This window comes from Anser brachyrhynchus (assembly GCF_964034855.1).
Source record: "Anser brachyrhynchus genome assembly, chromosome: 6".
Lineage (NCBI taxonomy): Eukaryota > Metazoa > Chordata > Aves > Anseriformes > Anatidae > Anser > Anser brachyrhynchus.
Window position 1 is genome coordinate 12,535,710 of NC_137700.1, and position 15,516 is coordinate 12,551,225.

At 38.5% G+C, this 15,516-nt stretch overlaps 2 protein-coding genes across 6 annotated transcripts in view; one reads left to right on the top strand and one right to left on the bottom strand.

Moving 5' to 3' along the window:
- The window catches only part of LOC308196808 (rap1 GTPase-GDP dissociation stimulator 1-like), a 39,482-nt gene extending 30,289 nt beyond the window's left edge, over positions 1-9,193 (bottom strand). Inside the window, exon 1 of one of the 2 annotated variants that reach the window (XM_080596401.1) lies at positions 5,595-9,193. In XM_080596401.1, coding sequence (XP_080452527.1) covers positions 5,595-5,598 — 4 coding nt within the window. In that variant the 5' untranslated portion in view covers positions 5,599-9,193. The remainder of the gene's footprint in view (positions 1-5,594) is intronic. The other variant, XM_080596402.1, reaches the window with a different exon arrangement.
- SH2D4B (SH2 domain containing 4B) overlaps positions 1-15,516 on the top strand; it is a 118,625-nt gene that overhangs the window by 26,206 nt on the left and 76,903 nt on the right. The gene's annotated exons all lie outside the window — the stretch shown is intronic.

Here is a 15,516-nt window from a genome sequence, read left to right on the forward strand (position 1 = left end):
ATTTATGGAAATTAATTTCAGCTCTGTCTTGCTAGTGCACTGAGACTTAGTTTACTTTATTTGTTATGAGCAATGTTGGTCTCTAAAGCTACTGTTGGTCACACAGCTACTATACATCTTGAGTAGGTTATCTTTTACATCATGGACTTGCTGTTTACTCACATCTGTAGTCTTGCAGCGCAAAGTGAATTAAAAGAGCCCTTTTCTTTGGTCATTATATGCGTGTGGGAAGTGGGCTTTAGTGTCAGCCAAATAACATTCAGTCTAATTTCCCTGGCTCCCTAAATTTAGCTTGAAGAGCTGTCAGTAGAGGAAAAACCAATTAGACTCCACAGCAGAGAAAACACTAATTTCCTTTGGCTGACAACTCCTACAAGTTTTTTTTTCTTTTCTTTTCATTTTTTTTTCTCCAGCCAAGTAAAAGAATGGCTGTGAATAAAGTAGCCTTTGTGCTGATATCAAAGCATCAGACCAGTCCACGACTATCCCTGCTAAACAGTGTGTTGGGAGCATAGGTGGATGTTAGAGACCATAGTAGCACAATAGTGACAATAGTTGGTATTGTTCAGACCCTGATATGTTGTTGTAAGAAAAGATGCTGGCAAGTGTTGGAGGTAGACCGTGGAACGGTGGGCCAGGAGGCTTGGAAGTTGTGCCATCCCTGACCTCCAGCTGCCTGCCTTCTCTCCACGGAAGCAGAGGAGTTTCTTCCCTGGCATGGCAATGAATGCAATCTAGTTATCCACAGGGACAGATCTGAAAGCCACCTGCTTGGCTGTAGATGTTTTGGTTGGCATATGGGTGTTGCTGGAGCATGTTGATGCACAGTTTAAGGGAGGACCTGTTGCTGCAGTGAAGAGAAGATGGCCGTGTAGAGTCTGGAAAATGGGCGCTAGTGGGGACACTGGGAAGCCCAGCCAGGAAGTGGTAGCCTGCTGAGATGCTGAGGAATGAAACAAATACAAATATTGGGCTTCTGTGCCTGGACTCCACCTAAACAGGCACAGCACAAAAAGGTCCCTCAGTCCACAGGAAAACTCCTGAACTTCTAGGGTTTAATTCATGATTATTATCTGTGCAAGGAAACTTTCAGGCCTGAACATTTTAGATTTCCAGTTGTGTGTGACAAATGCTATATGAGTTTATTGTATCACATAGATTTAGGAGGCTATAGTACAAAGCTTGATTGTCAGACTTGAAAGGAAATTCCTCTGCTCTGGTATAACAGCAAATAAAGTGTATTTCTGTGGTTCAGAAGGACAGAGCTTTTGTCTGCACCTCATCCTCCATCTGCACCTGTCTTGTCCTTGATAATTATCTGTATGCCTCCACCCAAGACCTGGAAAATCCCACTGAGAGAGGAAGGATTTGTCTCTGCACTGTTGAGTAAGGTAAGGGTTCAACAGGGTCTACAGTGCAGTTGCTACAGTTTCCTATTACTCAGAGGTTTTCTGAATAAAGCAGACTGTAGTGGGAACTTGTGTCAATTCTGACACCTTTTTTTCTGTGGGTGTTGTCTGAAGCTTTTGCAGTACTCAATATTACAGTGCTGATCCTGATATGTAAACTTGACCCCACTAGGCCACTTAATAGGGATGTGAAGAAGATCCTTGAAAGATACCCTTGAAGTTGATTGCATGGTGGACATGCTAGGAATATTTTTTCCTATTTAGTAGTGGAGGGTGGCATTATTTGTGCAGCGTAAGATATCACACAGTGAAAAAAGATCACTTGGAGGTCTGACATGCATTTTAAAAATTATGGCCTTATAAAATCAATGCTTAATACAAGTAACCCATTGCTGTAATGTATGACTTGTTTTAGAGCTCTGCTCCAAAACCTAAGTTGCTCAGTAGAATCTGCCTTATTGGTGCATTTCTTTATTGCTTCCTATGAAGGGCTATTTTTGTGCGTGTTCCCAGTGCAAAAAAGGACCAGATTTTAAAGGTATGTCAACAGGCACAGGTCTCGAACACTTTAAATTTAATTTGGGTATTTTATTTTTTAACTTAAATATATTGGCCTACTGTTACCTGTGCTTTATGAAAGGTTTGAGCTCTGCTGTACAAGTGGGTTGGCATTGCCTGGGCGTTGCTGGAGGCACGTGGGAGGCTGCAATGCAGCAACCTGGCTCTGCAGGGAGCTCACTGCTGGGAGCTCCCCGTAGCTGTTCTCTGCCGCCGGAGTAAGAGGGTGATGTCAAACAGTGCTGTTTGAAAGGGATCAGGCAAGTTGATGTCTTGAGAAAACTCTGGATGTACTAATGAAATAAATACAGTAAAATGGCTTGCACGCATGTAGTTGTGAAGTGTTTTTAGGCATTGTTCATGTCTACAACAGCTCCAGCCTATGCAAGATGACACAAATACCTTCTATGTGCGTGTCTCTGCCTGGTCTGAATGCTGGAATAAGGTCTTCAAGTGCAAACCTAAATTTATGTAATGCTAAACAAGCTTTTTTTAATAGCACCTAGAACTGTCAGGTTCAAAAGTCTTTGCAGCTTCTCTCACTTATTTTTCTGGAAGAAACCCTTACAATCCTTAGAAAGTATCTTAGCTTTTTTAAATATCAAAACATATGCCAAAGTGTATGGGAGGAGATTTGGGATTTGGAGGAAAGAAAGAAAGGAAGCAATTAATTAAGGTGTGGAGGGAGAAAGTGTTTTTGAAAAAATAACATTTTTACTGTGGTGAGCTTGTGCATTTCGGTGTAAGTACTTTGTGACTAGATTTCTTCCTACTATTATACTTTTCTTACACAGAGAAGTTAAAGAATGAAGATGAAATACTTTTGATGAAACAGTTTTGGCGCAACAATTGGGCTCAACAGTGCTGATTTCAAATACCTGTTTCTGGTATTTCTTATCTCTGATCTGAAGCTTCAGGTAGTTTCTTTCTAAAGTGGACATGTATTCACTTTTTTTTTCCCCCCTGGAAACTTTTTTTTTAGTTGCTTTTCCTTCATTATCTTTTACAAAGCCATTTGCATTTCTTAGTGGACGAAGGGTTGATATTACATAGATATTAAAAATTCTTAGATTTAACTAGATATGGTGCCTAGTACTTTCTACCATTGTTACCATAATCCAAGTCTCTAAAAGGAGCATCCACCATATACAGAAGAAACATCCTTACCAGAAGGAATGTACTTTTTGATACATAAGGTTATTTTGTGTTTTCTAACTTCATATCTAGAGATGTCGAAGGTAGTGTCCTCTTTGAAAGAGTTTCTAGAAGTCTTTTAGTAAAGCTGAGCAGTTATCCCCAGTTTCTTTTAGTGTAAACAAGGCAGTCATTTTAGACTGCAATCTACAAAGCAAATTCTCAAGCCCAGTTTATAGATAGGAATTTATTGTCATTATGTTTTTGCTGGGCTGAGTCCTGAATTACATATGTCTTCATTATATCTGTTATTTGAAATTAGCTCCTTATTAGAAGCTCCTTATTAGAAAAATCTTGCTAAAAATATGAATTGTTTTTGATATTAGATTAATGAAAAGATAATTGAGTTCCTTCCAAGCAGCACTGAATTTTATTTAGTTTAGCTTTTTTTTTTTTATGATTAGGGGGAAGTAAAAAGCATACAAACTGTAGTTTCAGGTGATTAGGTATTAAAAGTTACTTAGATTGTGACAGAGCAAGAAGAGGCCCTTTCCAGCTGCTTGATGACATTGTGATGAAAACAAATTACTGTGTTTACAAATGAAGGAAAGACGGAAACCCAGATAGTGAAGTACTATTGGGTTTATGCCTTCAACATCTATTCTTAAGTGCTATAGCTTTGCTTCACACAGCACAAAGAGCATCTAGCTGAAACGAAGCAGAGAGACTCTGGGGGGTTTATTCAAAACTGTGCAGTTTGGAACCCTGTCTCTCCTGCAGGTGCAGGTCAGGATGGCTTTACTGGCAAAGTAAAGCAGGATGGCTTTACTGGCTTTGGTGCCATCTAGATTCTAATTCTAAAGAACAAGAGTGGCTGAATTTCCTTCAGGTACTGGAAAGCAACAAGCTTCAAGTCGTATTTATTAATCTCACATGATGCTTGAAAAATGTGTAAGGAAAAAAAAAATCAACAGTTGTGGGACTTCCCCTGCATGGATGTATTAAAGAATAAGCTGTTGAAGTAAATGGTGTATAGCAAGATACTGGGGAAGGTTGATTACCACATGGAAAGAATTTGTCATATTGCCTAGGCTGGGCAATTTAGTTTTTTGAGTTGTAAGGTAGGTAACACAGCTTGTCTGAAAAATGCTGTGACTGTTACATGGTTTTATATGAATGAATAGTTCTTTAAAAAGGAAAATTTTATAAATCTGTACTAGAACTGTGTGATCTTCTGTTTGCCACTTATTATTTTTCTGGACAAAGTTTTATACTTGAGGAGCAGAAACAATGATGTGTGACCAAATGCATGCTGTAAAGAGCAATAACAGAAGTGGAAATGAAAGCTTTGAGCAACCATCAGCAAATAAGCCTTCTGAACAGAACATTCACAAAATAGGGCAGATATACAGAAACAATGTAGGAATAGGAGAAGAAACAGCCCACCGTGACAAGACTTAGTTCAGTCATCTCTACCAGAACTGCAATAGAAACAAGAAGTCTTACAGAAATATTCTATACAGATAGAACTGGGTTAGGCTAGAAGCAATACCAAGATACGTGTGTAATACTGTTTAGTCCACCTATGTTTTGTGTGCCCATCTTTGAGTCTTCATGGTGCTTTTAAATTTTATTTTGATCTGCTTTATCAGTGTCCCAGAACTACTGAGATGTTTGACTTGAACCTTTATTTAATTGACTAAGAAGATAATTATTCCCAATAGCTGCTCAATTTTTGAACTCCACTTAGAGACAGATTATTTCACCTTTAAACACGTTGAGTAATGCTAAGATTAGTTCCACTGATGTCATGGGGTCTAATTGTGGAGTAAGTTACCATCATGTGAATGGAGGTGGAAGGTTGAACCCTTTGATCCAGTTACCTGATACCTTTTGATGATCTGGAGAATAATGGAAATTAAAATCTAAAAGGTGTATTTTAAATCCAGTCTGAATGTCATTCCTTTCACACGGAAAGTTCATATTTAAAGGCTTACACACTCAGTCTTTATCTAGGCTAAGTGTTGAGTCATAGAGAAACACGCTCAAAGGCTGGACCATTTAGATGCATCTCCAGTCTTTTCATTTGCACTTGACAAAGAGGCAGAGGCAAACGTGAGCAGTTTTGCTTTGATGTATGTTGTACAGTCAATAGAGAATGATAAATTTTAATTCCCCTCCAAATATTTTATTCATAAGAACTCATAATTTTCCGGTGCCTTTTTCAGTTTTCATTGTCCTTCTCATAATTTGCTAGTGTTATTTAAACAAACCTTAGTTTTCATTTGAGTGCAAATTGTTAGAAATAGGGGACACAAGATTTTAGGTCAGCTACAGTGATGTGTTTATTATAGAACTACATTTCTATTTTTAAATTATTTTAAATTAGTTTTCTATTTCTAGTACATACATTTGCAATTCCTATATGAGAAAGGAAAATTAATCATGTATTAGCAATCATATCTATCTATAGTTAACAAGAGCTTTACTTACCCATAAAAGCCGCAGCTCTCCAGAGTGGGGACAATAAAGAATAGCTGATCTGTACTGTGAGTCTTTGTCCTTTACAACTAGCAAGCTGTGAATAAGGGAGAGATTTTATAGCTTTCAGGCTGATGAGCAGCCCACAGCACACTTCGCTCTTTTCTCCTTCTCTTTTCTGTGACCCTGCTCTTCAAATGCATCTAATACTCCATAATTACTTAATCCTCCGCTACTGCTTGTGTTTCCAGTTCTTAGATGTCATTAACAGAAATGGAAACACAGCAGTTATCATGCTGGGAGAGAACCTTTCAAATCTTCAGAATAATTTATATTGAATTTCCCTTTGCTGTCATTCAGGAAAAGCGATTATTGAATCTAATAAAGAACAGATTTTCAAGAGCCCAGTTCCCTTATTGGCATCTAAGTACACCAGCCAGTTTAAAAAGTGTTTGGTTCCCTGAAGCTACGTCTAAATTCTAGCCAAACTGTGTCAACACCTGAATCTCACCAGGTGGGTGCTGAGCACTTGAGAAAACTTATCTGATCCACATTCACTTTATTATCATTTCTACTTTTCACTCACCCTTCAAGTTCATGTGACTGAAGCATATGTGGCCAAAGTATTGTTTTCTATTCCGTTAAGATAACATTAGAGTCTGAAGCTGCCACTTCTGCCTTACTGTTTTTGATCAAGTAGAATGTTTATTAAATGTTCTGTGTTTTGGTGGGAGTAATTGTTATGGGGAACAAAAACACTATTTTCCAAGCAATAGTTTCAAAAAGGTACATTATTTCTGTTGCCTTTTTCAGCCCACTTTATTCTGCTTGATAGTTGAGCTTCTAACATACGAGGCAGTTACAAGAATGGCTTACAGAGTACATGCTGTGCTCCCTTTAGGATCTGCTACAGCCCCCCGACGTTGCTGTAGCATGAGTTTAAGGAAACACTGTCTGCCTGTTAATACTATTTAAAGATTGTTCCGACAAGCAGATTGAGCTTCCCAGTGTGGCACGATGTATTGTCGCGGTTGTGGATTTAGCACTGGGCTCCAAGTCTGCAGTGCTCTAAACTTTGCTGCACTGTGGCGCTATAATGACTGTGATGGTTATAACACTGAAGGGAGTTTAAAGCGCTGACTCTTAAAGAAAAAAAGTGATCTGATAATGAGTTTGGAGCCTGAGGATCTTGTTAAGGAGGTTGGAAGTTTTTACTGACTCTTCCTAGATAATTAAAAAGCTGGTCCCCTTGGCTGTGTTTATGGAGAGGGAGGGTAAACTGAATGTTTTTTTTTTTTCTCCAGTCATATTGGCATGTTTTGCAGTTTCAAGTAAATTGGAAAATAAAGTCCTAAGGTAAAGATTGCTACATTACATATCCTAAAGGGGAAAACTACTTATTTGTGTATCATTTGTTTGCAATACTACATTTGGAAAAAGTATTCTACAGATACTGGAGAAATATGGTATGTGTTTGACTGTTTAAAAGGGACTGAGATCAGTCATGGATTAAGTTGCTTGTCACAAAACAGTGACACCCTCCTGCCAGCTCAGGGATTTACAACAGGAATTGGCTCTTGACCACTCTTGGGTATCAAAGGTACTGCTGTGGAGTTTAGGGTACTGACAATTCTCAGGCAGGATTGCCACAAGCTGTCAGCATGGGCAGAGGTGGTGACATTTCTGAAATGCAAGGGAGAAGGGTAAATGATGGCATGTTACGGGCAAACATGGTAAAGGGTGAAGCCTTTAAAGAGATGTAACACAAAGTATGGTGGGGAGAAGTAGGTGGTACTGTGGCATTAGGTAAGCCAGAAGCATACAGCCTGTACAGGGGCTGCTTCCAGTGCGTTTTGAGGTCAATGGGAGCTTTTCAAAGATTTCAAGTAACACTGGATCAGACTCATGAATGTGTATAAAAAGGTAATAATGGAAAAAAAAAAAAGTGCCCGTCCTTTGTAAAAGCCTGAAGGAAACAAAATGAGGTGTACAGTAAACTGGTAAAGACAAGTAAGAAATTACATCAGATAAACTCATCTTCAGTGTCGTTCATCATCATGCCTCAGTGAATACTAATGGGAAAACACAAGATCATAATACTGCAAAAAGCACTGACAAGCAGCCAGGTATGGAAATCCTGTGCCAAATGAACTGTGATTTTATATGCAAACTAATCAGCTACAAAGATTATGGCAAAATAAGACGGGATGGGAATCCAAATTTGTAGAACAGCACTGTTAAGCTAAAATGCTCCTTCTGTTTGTATATAGTCCTGTAAACCTGTTGTATAGCAAAACTCAATAGTCTTTACCACTATCAGGTGCCAGCTGTGCTAGGTGCTGTTCAAATGCACAGCGAGAGCAGTTTTTGCTCCAGAAAAGTTTACAACCAAACTGAAAAATCAAAAAAACACCTTGCCGGTAACCTGAGATAGAGCCAATGGCAGAGGCAGCTGGGGGACTTGGCAGTGCTCCTTGGAGGAGGCAGCCCCCAGGAGAGGCATTAGCTGTAGCCAGCAGTGCTGAGAGGGCCAGCATGCTGGCCTGGGTCTACCTGGGTCTGTGCCTCTGTGCAGCTTCTGAAATGAAGCAGGGACTGCTGCTGGGGGAGCCAAGGTGTGTTCATGCCTCCTCTTCTAGGCACATCACTGGATTGAAAGAGATGGAGCAGCTATCTTCTCTGCAGGTGCCTACGAGAATTTCTTTTCAGCAGAAGTAAAAGAAACGATCTAGAATAAATGGAGATTTTTTTCTTTCTTGATGGATGGATTGCTATAAGTAGTTAACCTAATACTTTGCACTGGGATTTCTCTCTCATCTGAAGGTCAATTTATTGTTTTAATTTTTTTGCAAAGTGGAAATGTTTATTGTGGCTTCAGGTAAACTGGCCTCTTCAGGAGAAAAGTGGACAGCGGATACCTGTATTGATCAGCACAGTAAAATGTCAGAAAATGACTGCTAAAGACTCTTTACACAAGGAATCTACGGTGTTTCCATGTATGGTATCATTTTTCTTCTTTGCCTTTGAATACTTATGAAGTGATATTTTAGTCTGGTTCACAGGTCTAGTGGATGCAGTTATTTTGGGAAAATCAAAGATTTTTTAGAAGAGGGACTATCATCGGCTTACTTGCTTAGCATGAAATTTCTGTAACTATGATGAAAATAAACCTAACAGAACAGAAGGGAAAGCGGAGGAGTTGGAGCAGAGGACAAGAACATCAGAGGGTAGAACTAGGGCCCATGGTCGTTCTTCAGCAAACTTTTTTTGGAAGAAATTAGAAATAATGTGATCTAGAACATCCCATTAAGACCCAAGGCAAGCCTCTCATTCTTTGCAGTCAGGAGCAAGATCCTGACTTTGTAGGACTTGGAGTGGTAGAGAGCGTGTTGTCAGGCAGGGAGTAGTACACAACTTCACATGGTGCTGTGGGAGAGGTGGCTGCAGTCCTCCCAGAGTGTTGCTGGGCTTCTCTAGCTGTGCGTAGGATATTGAAAGGATTTATTACTCTGAAATTCTTACTAGACTCTGAAGTGCTTTGATGGGGAAGCCATATGAGCAAATAGTAGGCTTAGAGATCCACTTTTGACTTATGAAAATTATTATTTATTCTTGTTGGTAAAACAACAGGTAGTCACAGATATCGGAGTTCTGCCCGAGATTTCCTGGAAAGAAGCACACAAATCTACTGCACTCTGGACTTACTGTACGTGCTCCCATGCATGTGTTGGATGTGACTTGAGAATGCTGTTGTCAGGGGTTTCTTGATGCTTACAATTCTCTTGTAACTACAGCTCTGACTGGGCTACAGATATCCCCAAATCCAGGGCAAATTGCCATTATTTTTCTGGAGTACTCTGGCAATAATATATAAACTGGATTTGCATGTATTTAGGGGTCTTGTCTGGAGCTCTGGCAATTTGGTCAGTGTTGTATTGGGATATACCTGATGGTCAAGTTCTCAAATTCAGGACACTATTTCTTCATGGCAAGAGAAGAATTATCAATGAAGAAGTATATGAATTGCTGCTGCCACTGGTATTTCTTTTCAAGCAGTTTATACCAATACACCTTGAATATCGTATTATGTAAAGAATTTGGCCACCAAAAGTTGTCTATCTATTAAAATGCCTCGTTAGTTGTGAATTATGAAATTGAAGCAGTGGGCCAACTGAATACTCTTATTTCACTTTCAAATTGACTTAGGTTGGTTTACCTGTCATGAAAACTCATTTAATCCAAGATAAATGCAGTAACTCTTATGCTTATAGTAGAGACAGGATTTTAAATTAATTCCTTGAAAATGCATTGCATTAAGCTGGAGCAGTGGTTTATTGTAAAGAAGTTCAGCTGGCCGCGGCATTTATTTGGACTTGACTTTTCCTTGGCTGAAAAACAAACAAACAAACCACAACTTTCTCTGTGTAATTGTGTCCTACTCATTGTAGAGATAAGCTGTTTAGACTTCGAGTGATTAAACTTTTGGTGAGTGTTTTCAAGTTTTTCTCTTTAACTCTGGCAAATGCCAACACTAAGTTTTATCTTCCTCTGGAATAGGATCCTCCTGTCGTATGAAAATATAGAAGCCATAAATTTGTACTATTATGGCTTCATCTTCTTGTGTTGTAAAACTACTTTTTGCACAAAGCATCACAGGTCTACAATTAATTTAATGCCATGCAGTTTTTAACACATCAGTAATCATTTACTTGAAGAAGGTGGTGTCTATACCTACCGTTAACTGCCTGAGACCTTAGAGAATACCTCTTGAGAACATCTCTGATGAAGATCAAATTACTTTTGAAAGTCTGCTTATGAATATCTACTGAGAAGAGTAGGGCCCGATGTTTTGAACTCTTCTGTAATCCTTTCAATGTTCATGTTTTGACAATGAATAATCAGGGAACTCTACAAGGAAAAGCGTTGACCAAAAAGATGTAGAAAAGGATATCTTTTAGTGAATTAATGTGTTAAGTGTGAAAAGCTGAATTTACCACTTAAGGGTTTTTTTCCTGTTCCATCTTTACTACTAGAATAGAATCTGTAATTTCAGTGCTAGGTATTGTCCTTTTCTATACATTGATGAAGTACGTGGATCCTTCAAGCTTGTTTTTGAATAGTTTTGTCTTTCTAATTTTTACATACCATTTTTTTGCTTCCTGTTTAGTGTGATGCTGATGCAATAAATATATATGTACATACACCCACAGATTTTTATTCTCTTTGGTACAGAATAAAAATAGCAAATGAAAATGGAAAAGCAGCATACGCCTGCAGTTAGCCTGAGTATCTTCAGCTGAGGGGAAAAAAAAAAACACAACAAAACACCATTATCATCCTTACCCCTTGATTGACTTCAGAGAAACTTATCTGGGGTTTCTCTGTGGCAGAGACCTGGTGGAACTGAAGTCTGTGCTTTTGGAGAGCAGAAAGAGACTCCCATATTTAAAAAAAAAAAAAAAAAAAAAAGGCAGATGAAAAAAGTCATTGCATCACTTCTCATTTTTAAGAAATGCTTCTGGAAGGCAAAGAAGTGACTGACAGGAATAGATGTGATAGTTCGTGATCCTGGTTAAATTTAACTTCAGTTAGGAAACTTGTATGTAAAGATTCAAGTTGCTCTGTTTCCTTATTCTGTGTGAACCATTTTACGAGGCCCACATGCTAACATTTCTCAGAGTTGTCGAAACACAAATCCTAGCCTTGTTTGATGGTGGTGTAGCAGTGTCATGAAAAAAGTCAGATTGACTCTATCAAAGTCATAAGTACTGTTAGTCTGAGGATGAAGGCCAAATCAGTGTGTGGTAAAATTAGTTCTATTCCATTTATACAGGATCTGGATTTATTGTTCTTCACCCCCTGTTATATTTTAAGGATCAGTACTGGGACAAAACAGTTGCTGTGGTTTCAATCCAGAAGATCACTCACCCTCTAAAAATGGGAATTTCAGTCCGACTTTGACAGTTTCGTGCTTTGGTCATAGTTGACCAGCACACACTTTTACTGTGATAGTGTAGCTTGCTCTTCTGGGGGATTTGTACAGGGGCTGCTGGTTGAAGTCCTCAGGCTGCTTGAAAGGCTGTTATATAGACGTGCACATTCAGAGCTGCTTCTGACTTGCTGTGTGAAAAGATGCATTTCTTCTCACCCTTTGGTCTGCTCATCCTTAAAAAAGGGTTAACGTTTTGTTCGCTCCCTGGAATATTGAGGCCTAACTGAGTAAGCAGGAAATTAACAGGTTTATAGTGAATTGGAAATCTAACTGTGAATTGCATTAAGGTAGTAAAACCTATGCAATTCTAATGTGTAAGGTCCCGAGCTCTGCTCAGTGGCACAAGAGCTGTGGATCTGTGTGACCAAAGGACTAGTGCAATCAATGGCTTGAGCAACCTAGGAATCCTTTATTACCATGTCTATGGGTCAGAGTTTCATTCTGTGATTCTACGCCTGTAATATATAGCATAGGTGAAAACTTAAGTTGTCATAGCCTTACTGTGATAATTTATACAAAAAAAGAGACAAATTTAACTTTCCATGGGTTTCCTAGCTTTTTTTTTTTTTGAGGCTGAGAGATGTCACGTCATTCCATATAACTGACTTTTAAATCCTTTTTTTTCCTTAGGACATCGGTCAAGAAATTTTCTGAGAGAAATCTAATAAAATTCTGAATTCCCTTTCACAAAATAAGGAATGGTTAAAGGAGTATCAGAAGGAATTGTTAAAGGAATGTCAGTGATCTGGGGAATTACTGAGCAAATCCCTTATTTAGGTGAACTGTTCTGCCGCCGTACATTTGCAAAATTTTTTACATGCTTTGTGTACCAGGCAGATTTAAAATTAACTATAGATTTTTCGTTCTTCCTGTCTGTTTCAGTAGAAAGATAATTTGCCTCATAACACGTTACAGTAGCAGCTGGCTACACACCACCACAGTGGTTTCAGATTTTTTGTTTTTGACTTTTTTCTTCTACACTGGGAGGATTTGGGTTGTATTTTTGTTTCCACAAAAATAGAATTGTACTCTGACATCTCTGGAATGGAAACTCTGGGATTTCAATTAGAAGACTATGTATACGTATCAAGCTGTGCTGGTAAATCTGGTTGGGAGCTGGCAAATTCTGTTCTGACTGCTATTTGTTGGGAGTAGGTTTTAAATGCAAATTCATCCGGGCACATCAAAGACTCCAGTAATAGGGCCAGTGCAAGGAATGTCTCACATTTATGCCTAGACCTAGCCCCAACTAACCCTTCTTTACAACATTTGTTGATAAATCTGAAATATTTAGGCTTTCACAGAACTTCATTTAGTAAGAACCGTTCCAGTCAGCTCTAATTATGTCCATCTGTGTGACAGCATGTACAACACAGAAGGACAGACTGATCCTGCTTTCTACAATTAGTATGTTTATCACTTAGGGTATTTCATCTCTGTCATGCTCAGGGAAACCACGTAGTTGACTTCAGAATTTGAGCGAGACTGCAGAAAGTAATATTAATGAAATATTCAGTGTTTCCAATGTCACTTTTTAATTACCTAAAATCATCAAAATCCTGTTGCTTTTCATTTTACAGTGGCGATTTAGAAGGACTTCATTGCTAAGACTATTTTTTAGCATCACTTATTTTCTTAGGTCTTCTGAGAATTTGAAGTTTTGCTTCCTTTAATTTTCATTAATAACTCTTTGTTTAGACCGTTTCCCCTTCAGTTCCAAGAGTTGAGACTCAAGAGACAGATTGAGCACCAAATGAGCAATTCAGATTTGAGGTACTCTGTTCCCAACTCCATGCCTCATGAGGCTGTGAGTATTCTAACATCAAAGGAAGGAAGCAGACAGATTCTACAGCTCAGCCATATGGAAAGTTACCGTAGTCCTTGTTAGGGATATTGGAGGATCATTCCAGCTGACCTGGTAGAAGCCTAGAAGATGCAAAGAACCCAACCGTGCTTGTTTCTTGCCATACTTTCCAGAGCCTTGATTAAATACTCTTCTAAATCATTTGAGGTATGGATTGTCTATTCTTAAATAAGTATTTGAGTAATAAAACAATCCAGTAGCTGCTTTGTTTGAAGAAAAGGGATGGTGTATTATGCTTACGGTGTTATAAACCTGCTTGAAAAATAAAAACTTACATTAGGATTCACTGAAATTTTTAAAAAAGGTATGCAGAACAATTGAAGCTACCTGAACCTCTGACTTTGCAGGGCACAAAATAGCCTGTAAAATGTTTTGTAAATCCACAAGAAAGTTTATTTATTTATTTATTTATTTTTCATGCTGGTGTGCACACGAATGTGCACATATCCTCTCTGAATTTTCTTTTTGTGTTTATGATGCTCAGAACTGCCTGCATTCTTCCGAGATTGTTGTGGACTTTCTTCATCTTGTTCCACTTCAGTGATAACAATATATCTTTACATGTAAAATGTTATGAGATTTTTTAGTGTGGTGTAGCTTTATATATTTACAAGACTTGTATGATAAAGGAGTGTATAAAGACAGAAATATATCCTGGTATATGATTGCTTATTGAACGTTTATGAAAGACCACAAAATGTCTTTGCTCACAAGATCAGGTATTGTTAATGGTGTGAGCTACTTTGTTGAAATATAACAGCTGCAAGTTACAGGGATATATCAGTAACTGAGAACTGCCTTCATATTCAACCCACTGCTGAAATGAAAGTGAATTTATTCAAAAGGAGAATAGGCCATAAGAAGTCCGGAAGTTTTTGTGAGTTTCTGGGAGGCCATCTGCATTCCAGTCTGGATCTTGGTTGAAATTCCGGTTTCAGAATTTCTGCGTATCCTGCACTTGACAACCTTAAGTCACAAAGGGATCCACTGTAGCAGAATTTTCTCTGTTGCAATTCCAGATTGCTATTTTTATGGTAAAATATGAGATTTCACCTTATTAAACCAGGACATATTCTGTTTCCTTAATTTTATTTTCAGTTCTTAACACTGCTAGCTCTTCCTTTCCCCTTCTATTTTTTAATGCAGATGTAACTTTAAAATGACTTCCTATGTCAACCATCTGCATCTTTCTGCAGCTTGTTTTTTTTTTGTAAATAGGCTATTTAGTCCCTGTTCAACATAATGAGTAGTATCACTCCTAGAGAATGCAAATATCGTCCATCTTGCTCTATGATGGATTTTATTCCCAGAAAATAAAAAGTTTTAACGCAGCATTTTTGTAACAGTGATAAAACTTAAAGAAATATGAAGAAATATGGTCTGAGAACATGTCTGCAGGAATCAATATGAAAAGAAGTTGAAGTAAATAAAGGAGAAAAAAATGATAAATGACAATATGTAGGATCTAGAGTCTTCATTTTATAGCTGAACTCTGTGTGTAGCCTTGGGTTTTGTAGGGAGGGCCTGGAATGAAGCTGGGGCAGTTCAAATACCTGTGTAGCCCAGAGTAGCCTCAAGGTTGTTCTAGTGCTCTACCTGCTTTTCTTGGCCCAAAGGGGCATGGACATATGCATTTTTTCTCCAAATAAGCATCCTGTTTTATAGCATCCTGCCAATGCCTCCTAGCTCAGCCTTCAGCTGTCTGTTTTCTTGTTTTTGTGAGCTGCTGTACAGACTACAGAGCAACACGACCCATGGGACAGGAGTCCTCTGGGAACTAGCTAAGCTGGTTGTATGCTCCCTGTGGCTTCTGAGGAGCTGTACTGGGGATAACGATTTGGCCTGCATTTCCCTCTTCACCTCCATATCACATAATACTCCCACATGTATGCTTCTGCTTACTAGGCTTTTTTTTCCATGAAAGATGTAGTGTCTGATCCCAATTCTTCAGTGACCTACAAAGCTGTTTAATATTACACACTCTAGCTAATCCCATTGATTTTTAGTAGAGTTGCCTTTATTGCATAAAGTTAAGTGCTTGCTTCAGTCTGTATTTTCATTAACAGCTGGTCCGACAA